Source organism: Daldinia vernicosa (assembly GCF_022497035.1).
Source record: "Daldinia vernicosa strain CBS 139.73 unplaced genomic scaffold F5Y00scaffold_29, whole genome shotgun sequence".
NCBI classification, from domain to species: domain Eukaryota; kingdom Fungi; phylum Ascomycota; class Sordariomycetes; order Xylariales; family Hypoxylaceae; genus Daldinia; species Daldinia vernicosa.
Window position 1 is genome coordinate 124846 of NW_025953945.1, and position 24743 is coordinate 149588.

The following is a 24743-nucleotide window of genomic DNA, read 5'->3' on the forward strand; positions in this document are numbered from 1 at the left end:
TCCTGCTGGCGATTGCAAACCTCTCAGCTCTCAGGATCACTGATTACTTAACACCTAAGAACATACTGATTACCTCGTAAATTTATCGCGAGCATTGCTTAAGATGTGATGGTCGAAGGAAATGAACATAGCATAGGATATAAATTACATCGTGTAGCATTTATAAATAATAACGCTACCATCTCTATATGGTATCGCGTCATCTAGTATCCCAGCACTAAACACTTGAGTGTCGACCTACAAAATCACTCCTGCCTTACTAAAGAAACACCCATTCGCCCACCGTTTACTGAAATTCCGGATAATGCATGGAATTTCCATCCATCAAATCATTCCGTTGGACTCCCCTGGTGTTGACACTCCCCTAAACCGAACGTGAAATGCTGGAACTGGAAGGGAGGAAATGTATGAAATACCATGTAATAGTGCATGCATTAGGTACTTATTGGGGTATCTTTTGACGAAAAATGCGTCTTTCTAATCTTCCCTCCCCTAGAAATGAGACCTGTGTTGGTGGTGGTACATGTTCGTGTATTTCTCCGTCGCGACGCCACGCCCCATTGTGTGCCCTCAAGGCAAATCAAACGCAAAACGCAATAGAAAATAAAGTCGTTAGTCATTATCATTAAATAAAAGCTTCCCCTTTATAGACACTAGAAACGAAAATGTCCTTCTAGAGAAGCCGCAGATTTGGAATTCGGGAAGTTATCCATCAGTGAGCTCCACATTATCAAGCCATGTCCTAACCGCGGCTCGTAATATGCTCTCCTTTTCGCGGTTTATTTGGTAAGGAATAGTCGGGTTCGGTATTTGGCTTTCTCTCTCCCGCTGGTCTACAACGTCCTGTACAACTCCGGATAACGCAGATAAGACAACCATCTTACATTCCGCGCGTGGTACTTCCTGGAAGTCAATTTGATACGTCGGGACCTCTTGCTCTGTCGTTCGAGAAGCTTCACTATCCCTTCTCTCTCTCCGTTTGCTCGCTGATCGTGAAGACGTAGCTGAACTTCCCTTGCTCACATCACTACTATGGGCGATGACTCTCTCCACGGCGTCGATAAGTGCTTCATCGAAATTAAAGAGCTCCTCTTCTTCGATTTTATCCTTAATAGGCTGTTCGTAAGGCGAGAGCGCTGGTGTTATCAAAGAAGAACCATACGGCGATAGGTAACTAGCCGTATTGCGGTCAAGCAATATTTTGGGCTTGACTAGACGGCGATAGCGGAGCCGTTTAATGGTAAAGTTGGTTGTGTCGGCGATAATAGCACTGCTTACGTCAACCCAGTGTTCCGCAGGCCACTCTGCTGGTATCGAATTAAGATGCATTGTAGGGGTCGGTTCCGCGGCTAGAGATTCTCGAACTTCATCTAGGAGATCACCCTGCGGTGGGATTGCCTGTAACGTAAAATCCGGGTGAAAGCGTTTTAACCACCCGGCAACATTTAAGGGAGCATCGCCATCAATAGCCAGTCTAGAGAACTGTTCGAAGCCCTCGAGCCCACTACCTAGGCCAGGAGTCGAGAGATAACCACTACTAGACGGCGAACTGACGGCGGTTTCAAACGATGTGAGGTAGTCTGGGAACTGTACATCCACGTCGATTACTCCGTCATCGTTATTAATCGACGTCTTCACGGGAGATTCGTATGCACCTAAGGGATCTGGTGTTCTCGACTGAGACTCGAGCTGCTTACTTTCTAACCTTCGAGGGGTATCTGGTTCTTGAAGTGGAGTATGTTCACCTTCCGCCTGTTGCTTAGTGGATGTATCGAGTAGCTGAGCTTCCCGAACCATTTCTGAAAGTTTGTCCCTGCCGCTAACCGTTGCTTGAATAGGCGATGTGAGTGGACTATCGGGATGACCGAGAATATCCGATGTCTGCGACGTGGTAGCGGTTGAGTCTCGTCGTCTAGTACTCCACAAGCCGCTAATCACACTTCCCCATCGGGAACCTTGACGAGAGTCAGTACTCGCACGGCTAGCGTGGCCAGTACTATCACCCCTTTTGAGTGTCCGCTTTAAATCATCCGCGGCAAAACTGCCACCACTGTTTGGTCGGGTGCCGCGGCTGGTACTACTCCGGTGCACTGTAGAGAAGTGTGGAATAGCCGAGTCCGGGACGATTGTATTGGCTGTCGCGGCGCTGCTCTTTCGCGTGTTAAGATCGTTCCCAACAATAGGTAGGTTCGCTGGCTTGATGAAATCCGACGATCGACGTTCTTGGTTAGAGAGCTCCATGCTGAGATGCGCGAGCTGTGCAGGAATACCCGTTACAGACCTCGTTGTAGCTTGCGACTGTATACTAAAACTTCGCGTATGAGAAGCACCTCTCTGCCCTTGACGCCGATTGATTTTCCGGCGTAGAGACTCTTCCTTATTGATCGGTACTATGTACGATGGTGGCGAGTGGCCAAAGGCCGCAACTGATGCGGAGGTTGCTGGGCGCTGGGCACGGACTGTGGGTAGCTGCTGGTTAGCAGGCAGAAAGGCGGAGAGTAAGAATATCAATCTCCTGGCAGCCATTTTGTCCTTGGCGATTATAATCGTGCGAGATGGTAAGGAGGTATCTTCTTCGTTTTTTACTTTTTGTTGTTGATAACGTCGCCTCCGGTACCAAACTGGACTTAATGCTTGGAGCCATTCGGTGTGCGTCGAAAGAAACGCCGTCAACAGATTGAAAAAGAAAAATCCCTGCTCCCTAGTCCCAGCCCATTTTGCAACCCATCTTGCCTCCTCCCTCCACGGTCCCCAACGACCCTGCCCTGTTATAACTCTTGTAGCTCGAAGACCAGACACAATTCGTATCTTAGCGTCGTCAATTTCTTGGCCAATGCGTGGATCTTGCGCTAAACAATTGGGAGGTAGTGTTACGAGTTTTGCATTCGTCTTAGACGGTTTCATCTGAGATGCATCCGAGTCTCTTCGACTCTTCACTGATGATGTTCGAGCGATCTGAGCAGCTACGTTCGAGGGATATGGATCTGGAGCTGACATATCCGCCTGTTTCAGCATCGGGATCAATGTCGTGGCGACTATAGATTGCAGGTGGGTGAGGGTCCTCATAATGATGTCCCAGTGCTGAGTGATCGCATCCATGCGATCCTCGACATCGTTACTATATGCCGACTCAAATGATTCGGAGCCGAACCCGGAACCGATCATCGTCCACCCAGATCGGCGCGCAGATCCGAAAGAGGAAGGAAAAAAGTCCTGTTCATTATAAGAGCTTGGTCCTCGAAATACGGGCTTCGACGCATTTGCTGGTGCGGCATTAGGCGGGTTTGAAGGAAGTTGAAGAACTAAAGCGACGGCATACATCGGCGTCCTCTTCTGTATCGGCTTCGACTTTTTCTTGTTAGGCTTAGAATCGTCCGGGGAATAAGGAAACGGGAATCCTCCGCTATCCTCGGAAAAGCGGCTATGGGATGTTGTAGCCTGAGTAGGCGAATCAAGATCGTCATTTGGTAGGTTGACTGGAAACAGGCGGGTCACCAGAATCTTGCTGCGGTCCTGCTGCCGGGGAGGCGCGGAAAACGCTTGGAAATGTGCATTGGCCGACTCCGACGTAAAAGATTGTGCTAACCTGCTTGATCTCATACTGGATCTCCCCATCGATCCTCGCCCATCTCCCACGTATGAACTAGAGACGGCGGATGGCCGCGGCTCGCTTGGAATGATGTGAACCTTTGTCGATGTCCCCTTATAAGACATTACTTCAGAGTTAGCAAAGATACAACTGGAGAAGCTGGCCAACTCTTCACGATATTCCCTAGCAGCTTTTTGGGACTCAGTCTCCGCAGCACTATAGGCGCGGGACTGGGCGGATCCACGTCGATCAAATGCACCTTGCCGGGGTTGAGGACTGCCAGGCTGGATAATTAGTGGCCTCGAGGTTTGTCCGAGACTACTCTTCCGCGGCGATGTAGGAGCACGTCGAAGATCCTGCATGAGCGACTGGGAGGATGAAGCTGCACTCGATGGCTGTGGGCGATCAACTGGTGAACTAGGTGATGGGACTTGGTGGCTATCAAACAATAACGATGGACTAGCAGAGCCTAAAGCGTCTTGCATGATTATGATGCGAACATCGCGCACGTCGATATCAATATCGCCGTCATAGTCGAAGGGGCTTGCGGAAGCCCCGGGTTGAACACCAGACGTGGACGATAACGGAAACACCTGATCGTGACGATAATAGAGCGCCTGCGTATCCGGGAACAAGAGGCTCCGCGTATGAACATCTTCCTGTATCGACTCGGGTGACGGTTTAGTCGGGAAAGAATCTTCTTGGGAATTTGTACCTCCAGCCGTTCCCGACGTCAGATTAAACAGCTTGCCTAACATTGTTGTTTTGGGTACTTTCAAAGCCTAATATACCGGATATATACCTAACCTAGGTAAGTCATCAACAACTCTGGAGTTGTAAAAACTGCCGATGTCTTAACAAGCACCCATCCAGTGGCGAGGGCCCTCCGCGGCGTTGACCATGGCGTAGAAAGACATTGAAACAGGCGCAATGAAGTTATCTCTGAGTGATGTAGGATAACACGATGGTGAGAGTCAGATGATGTAGTTATGGCGATAAACAAGAAATCGAATCCACGACAAACTGAAAGCTGAATATGAACAAGGCAACTGTATCCAATCTAAAGGAATGTCGTAGGCCACGAGGCCATGGAGTGACAAACTGAGTACAAGTCGCACGCGTTTAGTTGAAGACTCGTAAGAGCGTGAAAGTGTAAGAGCACTGTAATAATGTGCGTAATCGGAGATGAATGGATACGACGGACAGGGGCGCAGAGTTGAGTCGCCTTCGAGGACACGTTGTTACTCAATGAACCGTTTTGCCGAACAAATTCAAGTAGGCATATGTAAAATCCGGGGATGATGCAAATGAATCTTAGAAGATTTACGCGTAATGAGGTAAAAGGATGCGAACTGTGAGTAAGAGAAAGGAAGTGTCTTTCTGCGAGTAATGCGTAAGGTACGATACATAAGAGTTGTTGAATCGTCCCTCTTTCGAAGCTTACATTAAGTAGGTTAGGAAGGTACATATGTATGCATATATGTATGTAATAGGTACGGTAAGTGGATGACCGCTTCCCTCTTATGTTAGGTAAGTTCAAGCTACACTAGTGTACTTCTTCAATGTTAAGGGTACCCCAGCTATTCGGTACTTACGACAATGTACATAGTATAAGTGAAAAAAAAAAAAGAAGCATAGCATTGCCGATTTATGACGTCCAATCTCACCAATAATACAGTGATTGAATACACTTACCAATACAAAGTGCGACCAAATGCCAAGAAGAACCTGCGCTTGCATGAACATCTACATACTTGCCCTTTCTCGACTTCTTCCCATAAGAGCGCAACAATACCTAAACACAATTACTATGGTATATACTTGTGGGGTTTTCGATGCTTCTAGTCTCCATCTAATTATTCTAGCTGAATTTCTAAGCAGGGTCCTAGCATGTACAAGAGGTAGTTATTAAATATTCGAAGCTTCTTTGTCGGGTACCCAGATATTCCAAATCGCATGGAAGATCTAAGAAATGTATTGTGACAGTACCCTACATACCTATCAGCCTACCAATAAGTAATAACCACCCCAGACGACTCCAGATATTCCAGGCATAACGCAAACGCAGACAGACCCAAAACTGGAAACTAGGGTGGGAGAAGACTGCAGATGTGTCTCTTCCCAGACAGTTGGTTCCGGAGTCGGTCTGAAGGATTCGATGCGATCTGGCGGTGAATAAGAGAGATGACCTATTTGTGCTTGGGTTGGTAATCAATCAGCTTTAACTGTTCTATGTATTCTGTTGTTGCACGACTGTAGCGGACGCTAGCCTGACCTGCCAGTCGACCTGCCAGCCTACCAGCCTGCCAGCCTGCCTACCTGATGTGCATCCCATAGCGCCCTAGCCCTAGAGAACAGCGCCCGGTGGATCCCCAGATAACCGTACTTGCGTACAGAATAGACCATTACCCACAAATAGGCGGGTACGCATGCAAGTGCTGCATTGGATGCTTTTCTTAGCTCTTCTTAGTTTTGTCACTTATGTACATGGTTCAATGTTCGGCTTGTTATATAGTATTGTACAGTACCGAGGGTCTTTCTACATATGTCAGCTTAACGTCCCGAACTAACATCAATAGAGCAAAGAAGTAAAATAACCATCTGGCGAAAAGGCACACATATGTATGAAGGTAAGTTAAAGATAGGAAACTAATAATTATAGGTTAGGTACCTAAGGCATATCCTCCCGATATATCTACAGCTCAACTTGACTATCGATTACCTATTTGTACAGACAGTCACGGTACCTCATATACATATTCGGCCGTGCATGTGCTGATGTTAGGTTAGGTTAGGTACATAATGCAAAGTAGATCGGATACAGTATCTATAAGATATCTCATACGGTGCGTAAGGCACCAATGCTGTTCCAACTTTTTATCTGTCTTGTCATTGGGCTTCATCGGTCCATCTGTCCATCTGTGTGTGGCTTGCAGACCGGGCTTAAGTTCTATCATTTATCACGATCCAATCCAACAGCGTTCCAGCGACATAGTATTCAATTCCATTTCTAGCAATAGGTATTCCGGGAAAAGCGGTCACAGCTCATCTCTGTTTCGGGAAGAGCACACGCGACTACATTCTTGTTTCTTTCAACAATCCTACCATCACCTCCTGTAGGTCTCCTGTATGTACCGCGCATATGATGATATATGCGCGCTCGTCACTACCTTTTCCATTGTTTGAGACCCCTCAATTTCGACTCTAGCCCCTCGCATACAAGTTTTACTATGCACATGATGCTCCATCGATATTCCCTCGATCGGACGCATCATTTCCGGGGATACCTTGATTCAATATCTCTATTGAACCATCGTTATTCGCTGGTATACGCATGGTATACCATTCGCATTTAGTTCTGTGGTTTTAGAGGTTATAGAATTCCAGCTGTCTGTAACTGGCATATGCTACCTTCTCGTAAAAGTTGGCTAAGTTGTGTGGGCGATACGCCGTCTGTCTATCGCTCTCCCGTCTCTAAAACGACTAATTCGAAGTACCGGCGGTGAGAACCCCAATCTCAGGATTCGGAAGATAGCAAGGGCAGCAATGCAGGGCAAAATAGGAGCTGCCGGCCGATCATAAACATTTCTCTATGCTACACCATGCCAACCCCAAGGGAGGATAGATATCTTGCATTTAAACAACACCCGCCACTGACGCGGCTGTCGTACTTGTGCTACAAATAAGCATGGTCCAAACGGTCCGGGATGAGGCTCAGCTTGCTAAGAAGTCCGAAACCAAGCCGTGGTGTCGTATCCGACGTAACTCTCAATATATTTCTATTTTCATCTAATAACGTAATGGAGACTAGCTAGCCACAGGGCTAGATCTCTAGGCCGGCACCAAGAAAGGGATCGGAAGGAAAAGGTCACGCTACTGACTAATTAGCATACGATTTAGCATGCACAAATTTCGATGCCATAGAGTTCGGTTCTATATTATCGAGATGGTTCATCCCAGCCGACGTAAGATAAGTACCGTAACGCAACGCAACGTCCGAATCAAAGTTAAGGCAAGTCGAAGTATTGGTAAACGGTCAGCTCCACTACAACCACTCATTAACTCCGTCTTCTCCCAGCTTGTGATAATTTACCGTCGGCAAATGCTCATCTTGATTCTTGGCTACTTGGGTATTTTATCCAGTTATGTTTAACGAACACGTCTCCCGATCCCATCTTACGTCGTCTTAGCACTCAAGTCGCCTCGACTATATGAGGGAAGTTCCTATTACTAGTTCTTCACGTTGCGGCGTCAACAGGCTAAAGTTTGTAGCTAATCAAAAAAAAAAAAAAAAAAAAAAAAAGAAGCATTACGTATCTAAAGAGCTATACGTATACTCACCGGCGCTACTAATCTCGTAGATCCACGTAAGGGAAAAGGTTGACATACCGCGGCCACGCCGTAATCAAACAGCCTGGATTGCAGTTTCTCGGCTAGTCTTCAAGTGAATAGCGCTGCGCGATTTGAGTGAGCTCCGCTCCGAGAAAGAAAAAAATCGATTAAAAGTATACGTTCTTGTTAGTCTTAGTTATTGGACACCGAGAACGCTATCATAGGCTCCGCGCTTCGAGTACTGACCTAATACCGGCAGCCTATTAGATGTTAGTTCTAGAAGCTCTAGCAAACGGCAGCTTTAAATGCGCCATTTTCTAGATGATCATCCGATGGAGAAGGTACATAGAGAGTATGCAAAAGCTTTTTTCCTCACATTGCCCCTCTTACGCTGCCGAAGCGCTTTGACCAGGCCTGTATTTCATTAAGCGTGTCTTCCTAGTCATTTGGATACCCTTGTCACTGGGTCGAGATACTTGCATACATAGTATGTCATCCTAAACAAGATCTTCATCTCTTGGTTACTCTCGCTTGCTAGCCACTCGAACTACCCCAGACCATCATAATCATCATCATCATCATCATCACCAGCGGAGTCGTCAATAACATAGTACAAGCTTTATTATATTGCAGCCACTTGAGGTAATCTGCTCCCCTCCAAATTCGATCGGTATGTAATTTGAACCGAAGATCTGAGGTGAGATCAGTGCTACCGAACCTAGCATTAAACCAGTCTCTCAATATCGAGCATATGGGACCGTCTCTCACCATTTCTCTTGTCTATTTAGTTCAACCTCTCATACTACCTAGAGCCGGGATTTCTTGATGGATTGACCGTGCGCTTAACTGCGCCGCAGATCGTCAAACTAGACTAGTATATCACAGCTTGAGACTTCTTAATTTGATACTAGGTGCCATCGGTAGTTATATAACTAGCTGAACAGGAACTCATAACTTCATGTCTCCGCCTAACAAAGTCATTGGTCGGGCCCTAGCGAATAGCAGTTTTCTAGCGACCTCTCGATACGCCCTCGACTACCCCATAACGTATGTCATACGTATTCGGCCTTTCTAGATGTTTGAAATTTTCGGTTATGCCGTATCATCCTTATATCTTATTTATATTTTCTATGCCTATTTCCTTCCATGGGAGTCAAAGTCTAGACTCTACCAATCCCCTACATAAGAGCAATCGGATTTGCTTATGCGGAATAGCGCCGTCCAGCAACAAATGCATATGACTCGCTAACCTGATTGTCTCTGACTTGGCCATGGTAATAACTTCGTAGCTTCTCTATTCCGTGGAAATAGGTTGTCCTCGCTAGCAGGTACATTAAGATCATCCACATGTTCACGTTACAGCACATGGGGACGAAGCAATGCCGGATGTCATACTACGATGAGTTATAAAATCAAGCCCGGTGATTAAGATTAATGACTTCATAGATAGTTACTTTGCTGCTTTGTACCAAATACATGAGCATCTACTAGACTAATTATATAGATGATCTATTCACCGTCTTTTTGACTATTTGCTTCGGAATCATCATAACAGACCTAGGGCTTAAACAAATCTCCGCCATGGTGAAAGAGAGCCACACCCCCGCTTCCAGGTTTGACGTCAGCCTTGAAATAGTTTTCTTACGTTTTATTGCCGAAATCATTTCCGCCGTTGTTATATGCATAAAATATCATCTCACAGGTACGAGAAGTAAATGGGGCAGAGCTGTTGTTTCATATTGGACTTAAATGGCATGATGTCTTGGGGACGTGCTTCGTGACTTCCCGCTGGACTGGTGTCCACCACCGGCCGGAGTGGGTCTAACAAAACGCGCCCGGGTCCGAGATACGGGTCCTCTTCCGGTTTTATGTACACCATTTCTGCTTTGGTAGATAAAATAAGACTTACCTGTAAGTGAAAGATGTAAAAGCCTCATGCGGTGGATATTAAGACCGAATAGTTTAGGTAGTAAGCTTCGTTGACTGAGTAAACAAAAAGAGGTAGATTGTTATCAACGGGTAACTACGCCTAGCAGAAAGATTCTGAACACGTCATATTGGTCTTTTAAAACTCCTCGTAATAATCCGCCCAACTATAATACTAGGCAAGGTTCATAATCGATCACCACAAGCTAATTCCGGAGCTCTAGTGGCCGAGGCAGGATATCGGCGAACTGGTATGCATCTTGGGCAGCGGACAAGGTCAATAGTGAATACATGACACCTGCATGGTAATATTGCACGAATCTATACATCATCCAACGCTGCACAACAAGGTCTCGGATATTGGGACTTCGCGTGTCCTCAAACAATTTATATAGCGCTAAGGAATTGGGGTTTGATATGGATGTGTTCGTGACATAGATATGTACCTAATCTATTGACAGCGATTGGACGCTATTCCCATATGACTTGTATAAAAAGAATCTGTGCTGTGCAAGATGGAAAATAATCTTCCACGGGCCGGACCCGCCCATCTACTTTGGCCAGATATCTCGCATTACTAGGTACTATATGTATGTACCATACACGTAGAGATACAGACATTACTCGGTTCTAGTTCCGAAAAGTAAAGCCATGTTCCGGTAGGGGAGGGGACGAGAGAGGAGGATCATGCAGACAGGGTATTTCATTCGTAGGCTACCATCCGCGGAGCTGCATGCACCAAGCAGGCCGGTAGGTAGCACGCATGAATGTTACCGCGGCAAGGCTGAAAGATTGCACGCGGGGGAGGGACTAAAAGGAGACAAGGTTCGAAAGAAGGGGATGAAATTGGAAATGGGTGTGGTTACTTAGGTCGGCTGTACTTACGGAATGAGGGTCTTATCGTGGCTCCGTCGCTCGGGTCCTTTCCCGACTTGAGAAGGTCGACTGAAATATTTCCTTGTCAACCAGTCAGCTCATATTTAGCGGTGACGAACTATGGGGGCGGGAACTATCACACGCCATCTTTGTCATACCAAACAGGCTCGTCTCATTGCGTGCTGTGCGCGTAGATGGATGGATTGATAAGATTAGGTGTCTCTCTACCTGAAGCAGATCATGTGAAAACGAAGCCGACGTCGGAAATGAGACCAAGAAAACTTTTGGTCAGAATAACGAAGCTTAATACGTCATTGTCATTGTGGTTGCTAATAAGATCTTGTGTATACGTAACATGTATGCACATGCCTGATGAGGTAGGATGGCAGTCCGGGTATGCAAGAGTTGCTTTCTCCTACAGTTGACGCATGCAAATTTACGACTCCCGGCCCCTTCCTTCGTAGACTAATGTATGCGTAGGTAGGTACCTACCTATGTAAGTGGGTAGATGCGGGAAGAAAAGATTACGATTTTGAGGAGTTCGAAGCAGCAAGACCCCCACGTTTCCGACCCCTGACCCCATGCTACCACCCCACGACCACGAACATCCAGAGGTGAAGCTGAAAACATAGTTTCCTGTCTGGTGCGGGGGATCTACCGCAACTTAAGCTAGACCTAGAGCTGAACCCCGTGGACCGACACCCCCAAAGTGCGTGGATATATTATATCGCAAACCGGGACCATGGGCCCGGGTTTGAGGCTAGCAGATGGTGGCAAAGATACAGGACCTTCATGTTCGACCTTAGGCTTTAGTAAAAAGTAACGGCATTGAGAGTTGAATGGTGGCCCATAGGCATTCCGGATTGTGACAGAATGGGTGGCAGCTACAAGACGTAACTATTACGGATATTTCAATAAGTAACAATCGCGTGTTCTCTAAGTTTCAGGGTTAAAGACTGGTATGTAGGTTATTTCGCTATTATAAAGCTCGAAGATGGTGCCCAAGTGTCGTAGAGGTGATCGATCAACTTACTTAGGTAGGTAATTTAGTTATACAAATACGAATTCAGCATTGCCAATTATAAGTCTAAGTAGTATATGGTCGTCTCATAGCTAAATCTACCTAAATAACATTGTGCAACTTGAGGACCATTACACTGTTAACTCTTAGATCCGCATAGCACCTGTATTGCAACAGGTCAGGTTTTCGCATAGGTTCCCACATGCTATCTGGCATGGGGCCGATATCTCGGGGCGTCGCCTTCTAATCGATGCCCCTGAGGATGCTCCAGTTCCAGCGGTTGCGGCCGCGGAATCTTCCGCGCCAGTAGCTATGTTATTACGGCTACTATTGCTATTGTTAGTGGATAATGCCGATGTTGGTGTTGCAAGCTCGGGTTGTAGGGTCGCTGAGTGGATGCCGTAGGCGTGTAGACACTCGCCGACGGTCCGCGCGCGGCTCATAAAGTCAGTCATATCATTGTTTGATACCACGACATGGGCGGACGCGATGGCTTTCTTCTGGTCGAGGCGCCAGATGTGTAGTTCGTGAACAGATTGGATACCGGGGATCTGTACTCATCATGTCATGTTAGTCTATGCGAAGTTTTTAGTGATCTAGTGTCCTATAATCACGAATAACTCTCTCGAATGACTTGCCTTCTCTAGATCGTGCTTGACGTCGTCAATATTTACGCCCTTCGGGGCGCTCTGCATGAGAATCTTGCCACTGTTCTTCACAAGTGGGATGGATGTCACCAGAATCATGATGGCAATGGCCATGCTTATGCCTGGATCAGCATAAAATCGACCCTCGGGTGTCGTAAGCCAGATGACGAGTGCCGCGATGATGACCCCGACGTTATTACATGCGTCACCAAGGACATGGAATAAGACTCCCATCATACCAAGGTCTCTTCCCGAAGATTGAAGGTTCACGATGGTATGCCGGTGCTCGGCATGGGCACTTATAGGCTGGATTTACCTTAGTAACGGGAGATGAGGGCAAATAAGCTGATAGCAACTTACGGTTAAGGGAATCTCGTCTTGATCATAGTCGCCTGAACTTTCTCTTGACTGCCCGCCAGCCTCGACATTAACATGGCTGTGGTCGTGGTCGTGTTCGTGGTTCTCAGCATGTTCATGACCTTGTGCATGCTCATGACTATGGCCATGCCCTCCGTGGTCGTGGCCGTGATGCTCATGCAATAATGTCGCACTGATGATGTTTAGTGCCAACCCAACACAGCCCATAATAAGCACGAGCTCGGGATTCTGAACATCTGTACGGAGTTTTTAACGTATAGCAGCATCTTAGGACGGGTTATGACTTACGTTCAAGGCTTATGAACCTTTCAATCGATTGGAGGAAAATGGATACACCGAGGGCAAGCAGGAAGACACCATTGAAGAAGGCACCGAGTAGCTGAGCGCGTGCCCAACCAAATGAAAAGTTGTCAGGAGAGGTTGCGCGTTCCGAGATCTGATGTTTGGGTTAGTTGATCTAGTTACGTACCTAAATATACTCTGATATGCGCTGGTTGAACTTACGATGATAGCGGCTAGGGCAACAACGAAACCGATGAGGTCGTTCATCTAGTAGAATAAGTTTAAGCATAGCTTCGGTGAACATACAAGCAGATATATGACGTACGTAATGGAAAGCATCTGCTAGGAGAGCCAGAGATTTGGTAGAAAAGGCCACTGTGACATGGTTAGCCCGAGTTTGGATTCCGGAAAAAATTGCCTCCATAACATACCGATCAGTTCCGCAATAAAAAAACAAAAGGAAATGCCGATTATGGCAAAAAGCTTTTGCTTTGACGAGAGTCTGAACGCGGCCATGATCGGTAAACGTCGTGGAAAAGCGGGTTTAGAGTCGGAAGTGATGTCGTCCGATGAATCGTTGATATTAATTAGGCTACGGCTACAACTTATATTTGGGTTGCTATGCGGTTAAAACTGAAATATGTACTAATTCTTGTGAACCGAGATATTTGGCGGAGCTAATTGATTATCAGATGTCGATTCGTCCGTTGACTTATATAGAGGATGAGGAAGGTATCTGTTTGTATGCTCAGACTGCAGTCACTTGCGAATCGTGAATGTATGACACTTGAATCATCTAATAGGGCATAAAAGAACAAAATCATTCGAACGTGGACCTTGAGAAGAATTGTTCGCTTATCAATTGACTGGAGTATTGGACACTCTGCCGTCGATCATGCTGAAACCGTTGATCACCCCTGTTCTTTCGAATCAACAGCGAAACATGGGTTGCTCCAATTGGGGATAATCTCTGCACTGACAGTAAGAGATGATATGAGCAAATGTGTGATATCTTCTTTGTCGCTAAGGAAAAATATTTGGTTAATTTATATAGGTTATATAGGTTAGCCCCGTAGATCGAATGTGGCAAAACAAGAAAGTGACATATCATTAGGGATATGTGCGCGACGTGCTCTTATGTTCGATTTTTATGTGATATCCCGAGAGTCATAGCGGACCCTGAGAAGCATCAGTAGTGTCGTGGCCTCTCACAAATTCGTCGGACGGTTCCAGCTCACCGGATCGGTATAAATCGGAGACTGCACCTTACAAACTGCCAGATTCAGCTGCAGGTGCATCTAGATCTATATTTCCCGAAGATAGAGGATGATTACATATTGAAAATCAGAGCACGGGAGCACCGCATTTGTTTTCTTCTCGAACTAACCTACCTTAGGTACCTAGTGCCACTGTCGTGCAATACAAGCATTTCAAGGGTCACATCAGATACATACCCACTGTAGATGGAGACAGGTAAAGAAACACTCAGAGGTAATGGTCTGTGCATCTGAACGGGAATAAAACGTTAACAATATAGCCATTGGAGTCTATTCAACTGTAAGAGGTATTATCTAATATCGTCATTCAAATGTATTCAATCCTAACACCGTCCCTAATATTCCACGGAACTAGGAGTCTTAGGTTTTGATTCACTACTTTAGGTACATAAGGTCAAGCAAGACAATATGTGTTATTCTGGTAAGCTAGATTAATAATACTACGCTATTCCGTACATTTGTGACGTAGGATACCTAGACGACAGTACCGAGTCAGCACGTCATGTTGAAGCGAAGCATGTAAAAGTGCCAACAACAAAATAATATCAATAACACAAAATGGGGGTAGATGACGGCTTGGAAATAGCAATGCTCATAGAGCAAACTAGTCTTCTCTCTATGAGACTGGATGATATTGTTTAGAAAGGCGGTTGACCAGGTGCAATCTATCGTGATTTGCAAGTACTTCTATAAAAAATTGTTTACGTTCAAATGCAGGCTTCCTCATACATGTTTGGTAGTATACTATCCCGAGCCTCTCCGGCCCGCCCCGTCGTGTATCGTTTGAGCCACTTGATCTATTCACCGAGAACTGACTCAAGTTTAGCAACTTTTTCGACGTAGGCTACTCGACAAGCTACGCCGAGACGGGGAATACTGTTAGAGGGTATGAAGGCCATCAAGGCATGTCCCCATGGCTTATAGCGGATGGCTGCATAATGGCTATCTCCCCCAATACTAGGAATAGAGAACTTTGGAGGATTTCTGTTAGTTAATTGATACTGTCACTAGAATACTATCGGAGAAAACTTCGGTGGCAAGGCTCATGACATTACAACCCACCCTTTCAGTTTGGACCAAGTTCCTGACCTGACGGGAAAGGTTGCCGTAATTACAGGCGGGAGCGAAGGTATCGGCTATGGCCGTGCTTAGGTATACACTGCTAAAGCACAACGTTGCCAAAGTTTATATCCTTTCGATATCCGACGATGTTGCGAAGGGCGCTAAGGAAGCCATCGCGAAGGAATTAGGCCAAGAGGTAGCGGATAGAACTATGTGGATGCAGTGCGACTTATCAGATCGGGAGAGAGTAAAAGAGATGGCCGAAGAGATCACGAAGGAGCGACATATTAGATATCCTGATAAACAACGCTGGACGGGGAATCATGACCTGCCAGCTCACAGACTATGGCGTCGATAGGCACATGACCGTTAATGATATTTGGCCATGTGATCCTCACATCTCACTTACTTCCACTAATGAAGCAGACCGCAGAGAAAGTCAATGTTGTTCGCATATCCAACCAGGCACACAACGTGTACCAATCGACGCCCAGCGACACAAGATTTGAGAGCCTAGAGGAGTTGAACCGCGACCTTGGTCCTAATGCACAATACGGATGTAGCAAACCTGCGGCTATCTTGTACGCTAGATATTTTGCTCGGAAGGTGACGGACGCGGGCTATCCCAACATACTCATGAATGCGACCCATCCGGGATTCGTGAGTACGAAGATGAGCAAAGAAGACATCTTTGAACCTTTCCCGCTGGGCGGATATGCGATGGCTGTCGGCCTTGAGCCTTTTAAAAAGGATCAATTCCAAGAAGCCGTATTAACCATGTTTGCCGCGACATACACACAGGACTCGGGCCAATACATTTGCCCACCAGCTGTGCCGGAGCCAGGAAGTAAGCTAGCGCAGGACGATGCACTCGCGGATAGGTTAATTGAATTGACCTGGAAAGTGGTGACGGATAAGATGAAGAGCCAGGTTGTTGATATATTGTACCTACGAACATGAAGTATTTCTGAACTACCTTGTTAAATAATGCAAATGCTGAACTGGATTGTGATGACAGATGAATGTTAAGGTGGAGGTGGAGTGAAGATTGTAAATTCCATCAATGTTCCTGGGATGTATTAGGGGTAATAGGTACCTAGGTACCTGGGTACTGCTTTGTTCGCAAAAAAGGAAAGCGGTCAGATTATTTTAGGGAAGCCGCTCGATACTGCCGACATTATTATGCGGGGGGCAACTTTAGGTTTCCTAACGTACCTGTTAGTTATTTATTTCCTAAACTTCCATTTGTAAAATTATCATCATTTTCTACGGCGTCGCTGCAATTTCTCGTAAGGGCGACAGAAATTCAACTTTCCGCAATGATGCGTCTCAATACATTTGATATTGGATAATAGAGGCACAATGTCTCGGAATGCCGCTCCTTCGCCATCGGCGCCACGTCGAGCATCACAATGGACTTCGCATTTGCGAAACTTCAGCAAGTCCAGCTTCGACAGGACTTCGGCCGAATCCCCCCTATCCCCAGATGATGTCTCTGTTCGTTCCACCACCCCTCGAGAACAGTTGCATCCCAAGCGAGTAAATGAACGAATATGCTCTGTCACTATCAATGAGTCTGTCATTAGTGATGAGGTCCTCCTGAACCTTGACCTATTTGGAGGAGCTGTGCAGCCTGGAGCCTTGATGTCCATCGCTCCCATAAAATCCGACCAGGATAGGATGCAGGGGTCCCAGTATAGTACATCGAGGCAGCCGTCTTATCACCGAGCATTCACGGCTACTACCCCAAGCGATGACGTTCCCAAGTCCGAGATTGATGCTGGCCGAAGATATGTCTTTGTCGCAAAGGATGTGCCCAAGGAGCTGAAAGCTAGACATCCTAATATAGAGGTGTACGTTTCGAAACAGATTGGTGTCGCCTTCAATATGAGAAAGGGAACCCAAGTCGTACTTGCCCCGGTCGATAGCCTTTCGCCTGCCGTCGAAGCCTCTCACGTTGAGCTCACCTTTAAAGATATGTACCTGTCCCGTGCGGATATGTGGAGACTTGCAGTTGCCGATTTAATAGATCGGACTGTATATAAAGGCCAAGTAGTATACTTCCTGGGAACCATTAAGGCAACCGTCAGCACCGTCTTCGTCGAAGGCCGCAAGGCCCACTCTGCCTTTTTCAGCCGCAACACTCGCCCAATCTTCCGTAGCGAATGCGCCAGATACGTGTTATTCATACAGATGGCACGAGAAATGTGGGACTTTGACTCTGACGGTTCAGGTGAGATTATGTTCTACAAAGTTGTGAATGGATTCTTGCCAGCCCTCTTCAAGAAATGGGCCTTGATGCAAGTAAAGCATCTTGTCAGTATTGTACTTTTTGCGAGGGTTGAGTATGACACTGGGTTGACCACCGAGTTTGCAAACTCAGCTCTTGACAATGATTATTATACTGGGTTCCAAACGTCCGGAGAGAGGCGTCCATTTAAGGATTTTTACCGTGTTGTCGTGAGCGAGATGTCTAGTGGCGAGTGGACTAAGATACTACACCAACTGAAGATGGAGTTTAACGTCTTCCGTCGTGATATTAGCCTTCATCACCGAAATGCCATGGGTCACGACACGGATGCCCCCGAGGATTCCTCGGTGAAGGGCACTTCCTCTAGTAAGATTAAAGCAGTGTCCTCTCTAGCCATGTACGGAAATTTTCTCGAAGCTATCAACTTGGCGTCTTCTTTGTATGCACATGATTATATAGATCGGGACCTTCTGCGGACCGGCATTTCTATAGTGGTCATCAGCCCAGGTCCGGGTGTCTTTGAAGTCGAATACGAGTCTTTGCGTCGGACGACAGAAGCCCTAGTTGGCAATGGAATTGGTATCGACTTAATTTGTATTCCGAACATACCGCTGCATTCCGTCCCTTTGTTTCGTTATCGAAATCCTCATTTTCTCGAGGCGCACCGAAGATCGCAACCCCGGCCGGTCAGGAGTCCCGGGAGCACACCGAAGCAGCCTACGCTTCTTGCCAGTAGTTATACGACTTTAGGCGAATCTGTATCTCCCACAAAAGCAGCTGACTTGGCCAGCCGTGTTGATTCAGCAAGTTCTACGCTGTATACTGATGAGTGGGCCTTTGCAGTTCCCCAGTGGTTACATATCTCCTACTGGACTGGGAAGTCGGAAGAGACCTTATCCTTTCAAGGTATCACTCTGTCTGCATCGAGCCAGTCCCCCAGCGACTGCCAAGATGATTTTACGATTCGATGTAGACTCTACGACCTCCAGATGAGGAGCGTGCTCGAGACTAATGAGATCGAGACTATACCCTTACATGCTGATTCTGCCTATCCAAATACTATCGGCAAATTCGAAAGCGAAAAAGGACTTTTAGGTGGCGACGGTCGTATATCGACGTCTGTAGGGAATCGGAAGGTACCCGAAACATTGTTCGAGCCCGTCTATGGTTTCCTCAAGTTCATCCCGGACAAGTTGACAAAGGCTGGGGAAACATTATTATGGAAGCACCTACAGAATTTTGACGAAGCCAGAGCTCGGCTTCCGGCGCATCGGCCCTTACCCCCGAACCATCCCTATCGAGAACTAGAAGAAAGCACAGGTAGACTAGTAGAAGTTGTCGACCTATTCGGCACTTCGGTAGGAGAGAGTAGAATAGCTGGGTCGTCAACCGGGCTTTCTTCAAGTGTGGCATCATCAAATAGGGCTGGATTGGGAGGTTTTATATCTACTAATGTTTCCCGGCGTAACTCTACAAGTCAACCTAAGCCGGCACCACCACGACCGCCAAAGTTCATGAGGCAGATTAGTCTTGGTCAGCGTGGATTTGGTATCGCGGCTCCTAAACTAGCGACAGCTGAGTTAAGAACGGAGAACGTTACTAGAACGGAAGCTCCCGGCTCCGGACTCCAGACCCCCTCAGCCCCTAAGATAACTCCCAGAACAACCCCTATGACACCCATTAAATCTACAGCACGACCAAGCTCTTCGAAGGCAGTAAGCACCGGGAGCATCCTACAGACCATTGATCAATCGGATTCTACGATGGACTTTACGCAAGCAACACCAAGCCGCCCTATTCAAATTAGGAACCCTATGCAAACCCTTGATCCCATCAGTACACTAAGGTCTGGCCAGATACCAGCTACACCTATTTCTAGAAGCGCACGACCTGATGATCGAGACTTGAGATATTCGAACGCTCTTAGAGAGGAGGACCAGAAAAAGCTGTATAATTCGAAGTTACGAGCAGGAGGAGTGCCGGAATTACCCTCTACGCTCTCGCCTACTACCGCTATGGCACCATGGTTAGTTGTTCTTAACCCGTCGAATCCGAATGTGAACAAGGTCGACGATTCGATTTTGTTTAGCCGGTGGCAGCACGTGTTCCCACGGCCATCCGAGATGAAAGTTATGAAATGGAAGTCCTTATCATACCCTGCGGCCGTCCCCTTGACTACAGAATACTTCCCAACGCAAACACAGTTCAATACCGAATACCAACGACAGCCATACAACATCTCCCAAGAAGTAGAAGATGAAAATACGGATCAGCCTAGGTCACGTGTAGAATTTTTGCGAGAACTCGTTAGTGCCCGTTTTGCGCATGGATTTCAAGTCGTGATCGGTCCATCGGTAGCTAAGGCGTTTGATCAAAAGGCTGTGAGAATAGCGGACGTCTTCTCGATAGACAAAACTGTCGGCGATGGGACAAGTATCTTCATGAGCATTGGGAACACGATTCATCAACTCTCGTGTGTTAACGGCACCGAAGTTGAAGTTAACATTTACGTGCGGAAACCGACCGAGTCATTGTCGCAAATTGATCAGCCGTCCCTATATAGGCCCGCTATTCAGACCCTGCTCGACGACACATACCATACCGTCAACGTTGATATCATGACCCCAAAACCGGAGCGTAATTGGAATTATATAGATTCGTATCTTGCCGGGCACACGGACGAGATGACAGAAAACCTCAGGTTTTGGCGGGCACGTTTCGTGCTCATACCAATGTATCCCCGGACATCCTCAGCTCCAGTGGCACAGAATGAAGATGACGAGGAGGAAGTGCGCCTGGAGGGAATTAAAAGACTAGCTCAACTCTGGCAACGGCATCGGTTCTTATCACCTTCGGAACGCCAGTTTCAAAGCTCCGGTGCGAGAAAGCGAGATCCTAACCCTCTTGATATTGTCTACAAGACTGAAGACCCCTCCGTAGTAATTGCCGCCGAGGTGGAGACGTTGCCACTATTCGAGAATGTCGAATCGATAAATCGCAAGGGCTTAGTGTCTAACAAGGAACGCTTCTCAAAATCCAACTTCAACGTCGCTGCCCTGGCCGAAGCAATCCAACAGCCGGTCGAACTAGGTGGAATTCGAATGCAAACACGACGATGGCATTTTCGGATCCACTATTACTGTTTTATTGGATCAGATATGACGACCTGGCTGCTTGATAATTTCGAAGACCTCGAGAGTCGAGAAGAGGCGGTTGAGCTTGGAAATTCTCTAATGGTCCTTGACGACGATAAGTCTAGAGATAGGGATAAAGATACTAGCAGAGACGCAAAGAAGGATCGTGACCGAGGGATTTTTATCCACGTTGAGAGGAGGCACCCCTTCCGTGATGGCCAATTCTTTTATCAGATTGCTGGCGAATATGCGAAACCCCATCCCCAGGGTTGGTTTAATGCGAGGAGACGAGATGTATCTGTCCCCTCTACGCCCCTATCGGAGAATCAGTCGAAGGGTTCACCTCGACCCAATCAAGTAGCAGCACAAAGACCATTATCAATTCATGAAGAAAACTTACCAGTCTCGGGTAGTACAACACCTACTTTAGGGACGACAGGCGGGAAGAAGCCTAAGGTTGTTCTTAGCAAAATGATGAAATACGACGTCGATCACCGCAAAAAGTCTTATCGCCCCGAGAGGATCAATTTACATTATGATAGACTTCACAATCCCGATAATTGCTACCACATTCGTATCGATTGGATGAATGTCACGGCGAAGCTCATCGAAGACGCCCTCAAGTCTTGGGCTGCGATTGCAGCGCAACACGGCCTCCGCCTTATTCAAGTACCAATTGCAGAGGCTTTTCGTATCACAGAAGTCAATCCATTCCGGAGACCCTACCGTATCAAGCTTACACGACCGCCTCCCACCCAGCGTCCCATGACATATTACGACCCTAACTCTTTCGGACCACAAACACAGCCAGGCAAGTTCTACTATCAAAAGGCCTTACTGCGAAAGTTCGACTATGTCCTTGATGTTGAGGCTGCCTCCAATTTTCCAAGCAATGTGGATGTTAGCTATTCTTGGGGCAAGCCTGATTTCAAATATTCCCAATATATTCATCGCTCAGGCATGACATTAGTACAGATCACCGATGAGGGTGATTTTTTAATTCTAGCAAATAGGTTATGCTGCAATCGGGCAGCAATTTCCCAACCCACTGCAGCGCGACCTGAGGCAACGCCAAACGACCGCATCTCTCGCCTTGCGAGTGCGAGTGTATACACAAATTATGGTTTAGCCGAACCCACGCCCATTGCATCGCCAATGTTTAGGCCCGCGCTCTTTGCGCCTCGAGCACCGCCTGAGCCATTACATAGCACCGTGACAGGCGGTCCTAAGGACCCCACAGCACCCGCCGATTATAGTCTTGGGGAGCCCGAGGCCCTCAAGGACAAACTTGAAGCGTTCTGTAACGATTCAAATGCCCTTGATGGGTTTTACAAAGAAACGCTGGAAAGGGGAGTGACTGGTACACCTATGGCCGGAGCATCACTTGGTCCCGATACCGTACCCGATGCGAACATCCCAACCCTCGTTCTTGGGGGCAATGCAGAACTAGGTACCGCTGCTAACCCTAGACCGGCGCCTAACCTAGCAGGCTCGCTACTATTTAGGCGAGGAAGTATTCAGTATTAAGAAATTACAGCCTAAGCAGTGCTGGCCTTGCGATCCAATGCTCCTTTCTCGGTAGGCTAGGTACGAAAAAGGAGATAGGTCCTCTGTCCGATTCTGCTTGAGATATCTAGAGTTTAGTTACCTCCCGGAGGGTTGTCGAGATATTAATCATTCAGACCTACATATCAGCTCACCCCATCACGAAATGGCAGTGTCTGACGCCAGGAAACAGGTGCTTATATCACATAATGTAATACTTCCTCTCTTGTTTGGCCTTTTCTGTAATCAATAGGAATATTTAACATCCTGATATATGCTTACACGCGTATATGCAGGACTAAGCTTCTAGAATAGCCGTGGGAGTTGACAGGCGGTGAGAAGTTGATCACGACAGATCGGTTCTCCGTAAACGACTTGGCGCAGCAATAGGATCTTTGGGACTACTACTTTCCCCAGCACAGCCTCATGTCAGTTGTTAATTCGCCATCCCCTGGAAAGCTACGGCGACTGGCTTCGCCCTGTTCGTATGTAAGGCACCAGGTCCTCTTGGGTTCTTCCGGATGCATTATGTACGTTGAAAACACATGGGTGGCATGAGGTCGATATTAGGCACCCTTACGAGGACGCGCGCTGTGGTGCATCCCATATATGCGCAGTGATCCGACGTCGGGCAGTCTTTTTTGAACCGTTATAAAGCCTGAAAAGATGGGCATATCGATATGTATATTGTTGGAAAAAGGATTTGAGAGTGGAAGGGACGTTTTATATGAGTAGGTGGTTAATGCATTTAATCCTCTTGAAAATATAACACACCATCATCGCCAGATAATCATTGAGCTTACGCTATCCCTTTTATTTCGAGAAGACTATTTTGTAGTAACTTGACTGTACTTACGGGCAGTTTCTACACAACTACCCTTTTCACTAGTAATAAGAAGCCTACCCACCCGATTACCACGTACTCCATATAATAACTAGTGTATAGCAGCGTAAGCCTAAAGTGCCCAATATCTACACCCTAGATCCGTTTGGTTGCACTAAGTTAACTCGTGTCAGGGGTTAACTTCCAGAATTCAGGCAACTTGACCGTGGATTGGAGGAACAATGTTCAAGATTCACTGCCGGAGTTTTTTATGTGAGGGACGTGGAACGATATTCTTAGTGAATTCGTCGATTGGGATGTGTCGTATAATTTTGGGTCCTACATAGAGGAGATGATGCTGATGATATGATGCTTGCCATAAAAACTTGGTAGTGAGTCTAGCATTGGTAGATATTAAGCATTGCCTAGTACCTACCCTAGTTAATAGTCGATAACTTGATATAGTTTAGTTAATGACCTCAAACTGACCAAAACTCTAGCGTTGGCGATTTTAGGCTCTTGCCGCTTAGCGTCATTAGTGTATGCGTCGGCCGGGACGTGAAAGGACGTGTTAGAATTATGGCCACCCACGTCAAAGACAGCTACAACTGGGAAAACTTGTGAAACAATCCAAAACCTTGATAAGAATCTGCCGACTGCCACGTATGGATACCATGTTTCGTGCGGAAATCAAGATTCCAGAAGTAGTTGTCGAATGTTTCCATGTGAGAGTTTATTTGCGAATTACGCATTTGTTTTGCGAATGGCTTGTCGTCGCTTGCCGTCGCTTTTTTGCGTATCTGCAGCGGAGATTTACAGGAATGTAAAACATCTATGTGAATACCTACCTACATCATTACAACTTCAATAGAAATATACAAGGTACATAGGTACATACAGTATAAATTACCTAGGTACCTACCCTTGCTACACGACACAATGGCGCCAATCTTGTGGGCCCGCTAGACCTTATGTAAAGCTTGATTCCTAAGGGCCATTCTTTGATCAGCTTGATTTAAAACTTGAGACTGTACCTTGATATAAATACAAATATCTTGAATAAACCGGTAAGACTAGCATATCATCAAGTCCAATTGAATTGGAGAGCGAAAAAATAAAGCCGCGTACGTAGCAGCCAGCGCTTCTACGATGCAACTTGAGGCCTCCTGGAATTTATAAATGCCCCTCAATTTGCCTTACCTACCTACGTTGTACGACCTACAAGGATGTGTGTACGTATACTTTAGTACATGTGCCCTACTGTGGAGAAACACTTAATTCACCAATGTTTACGTACCTTGTAGGAGGTACCTTAGATACATGATGTGTACTGCCCGGACGTTAATCTTAAGTAAATCGTAACCCCTAACATTAGTAGGTAATACCAATAAAGGGAACAAGATTGATCGCGCCCTCGATTAATATTCCAAAGCCTCTTTTGGTTTTTCCAGTTGTTTAAGCCATTTTAGCCATCAAGTCTGCCTTACCATCAACGGCTCCCTCAACGACGACAACGCGACATTTAGTCTTCTCAACACTCGTTTTCTATTGTTACATATTAAATATTAACTCTTGATTTCTATTCCGGTGTTCTCGTCGC

The 24743-nt window shown here is 46.5% G+C and overlaps 4 protein-coding genes across 4 annotated transcripts; 2 read left to right on the forward strand and 2 right to left on the reverse strand.

Moving 5' to 3' along the window:
* Nucleotides 1-63: 63 nt before the first annotated feature.
* On the reverse strand, nucleotides 64-5033 carry F5Y00DRAFT_239616 (folliculin-interacting protein N-terminus-domain-containing protein). The gene has a single exon (XM_048008112.1). It carries the CDS (start codon nucleotides 4345-4347, stop codon nucleotides 706-708), a length of 3642 nt encoding a protein of 1213 aa, XP_047863952.1. The 5' UTR covers nucleotides 4348-5033; the 3' UTR covers nucleotides 64-705.
* Nucleotides 5034-11795: 6762 nt separating this feature from the next.
* On the reverse strand, nucleotides 11796-13719 carry F5Y00DRAFT_96944 (putative cation diffusion facilitator family metal ion transporter). Its single transcript, XM_048014387.1, has 7 exons — nucleotides 13483-13719; nucleotides 13377-13426; nucleotides 13274-13318; nucleotides 13058-13205; nucleotides 12752-13005; nucleotides 12383-12697; nucleotides 11796-12295 (listed from the first exon to the last, which is right to left on the reverse strand). The coding sequence occupies exons 1-7, from the start codon at nucleotides 13565-13567 to the stop codon at nucleotides 11891-11893; spliced, it is 1302 nt and encodes a 433-aa protein (XP_047863953.1). The 5' UTR covers nucleotides 13568-13719; the 3' UTR covers nucleotides 11796-11890.
* A 1644-nt stretch (nucleotides 13720-15363) lies between these two features.
* On the forward strand, nucleotides 15364-16531 carry F5Y00DRAFT_239627 (uncharacterized protein). The gene has a single exon (XM_048008113.1). The coding sequence runs from the start codon at nucleotides 15763-15765 to the stop codon at nucleotides 16348-16350; it is 588 nt and encodes a 195-aa protein (XP_047863954.1). The 5' UTR covers nucleotides 15364-15762; the 3' UTR covers nucleotides 16351-16531.
* Nucleotides 16532-16622: 91 nt separating this feature from the next.
* On the forward strand, nucleotides 16623-22849 carry F5Y00DRAFT_96978 (vacuolar membrane-associated protein IML1). Its single transcript, XM_048014388.1, has one exon. The coding sequence runs from the start codon at nucleotides 16753-16755 to the stop codon at nucleotides 22300-22302; it is 5550 nt and encodes a 1849-aa protein (XP_047863955.1). The 5' UTR covers nucleotides 16623-16752; the 3' UTR covers nucleotides 22303-22849.
* Nucleotides 22850-24743: the final 1894 nt, after the last annotated feature.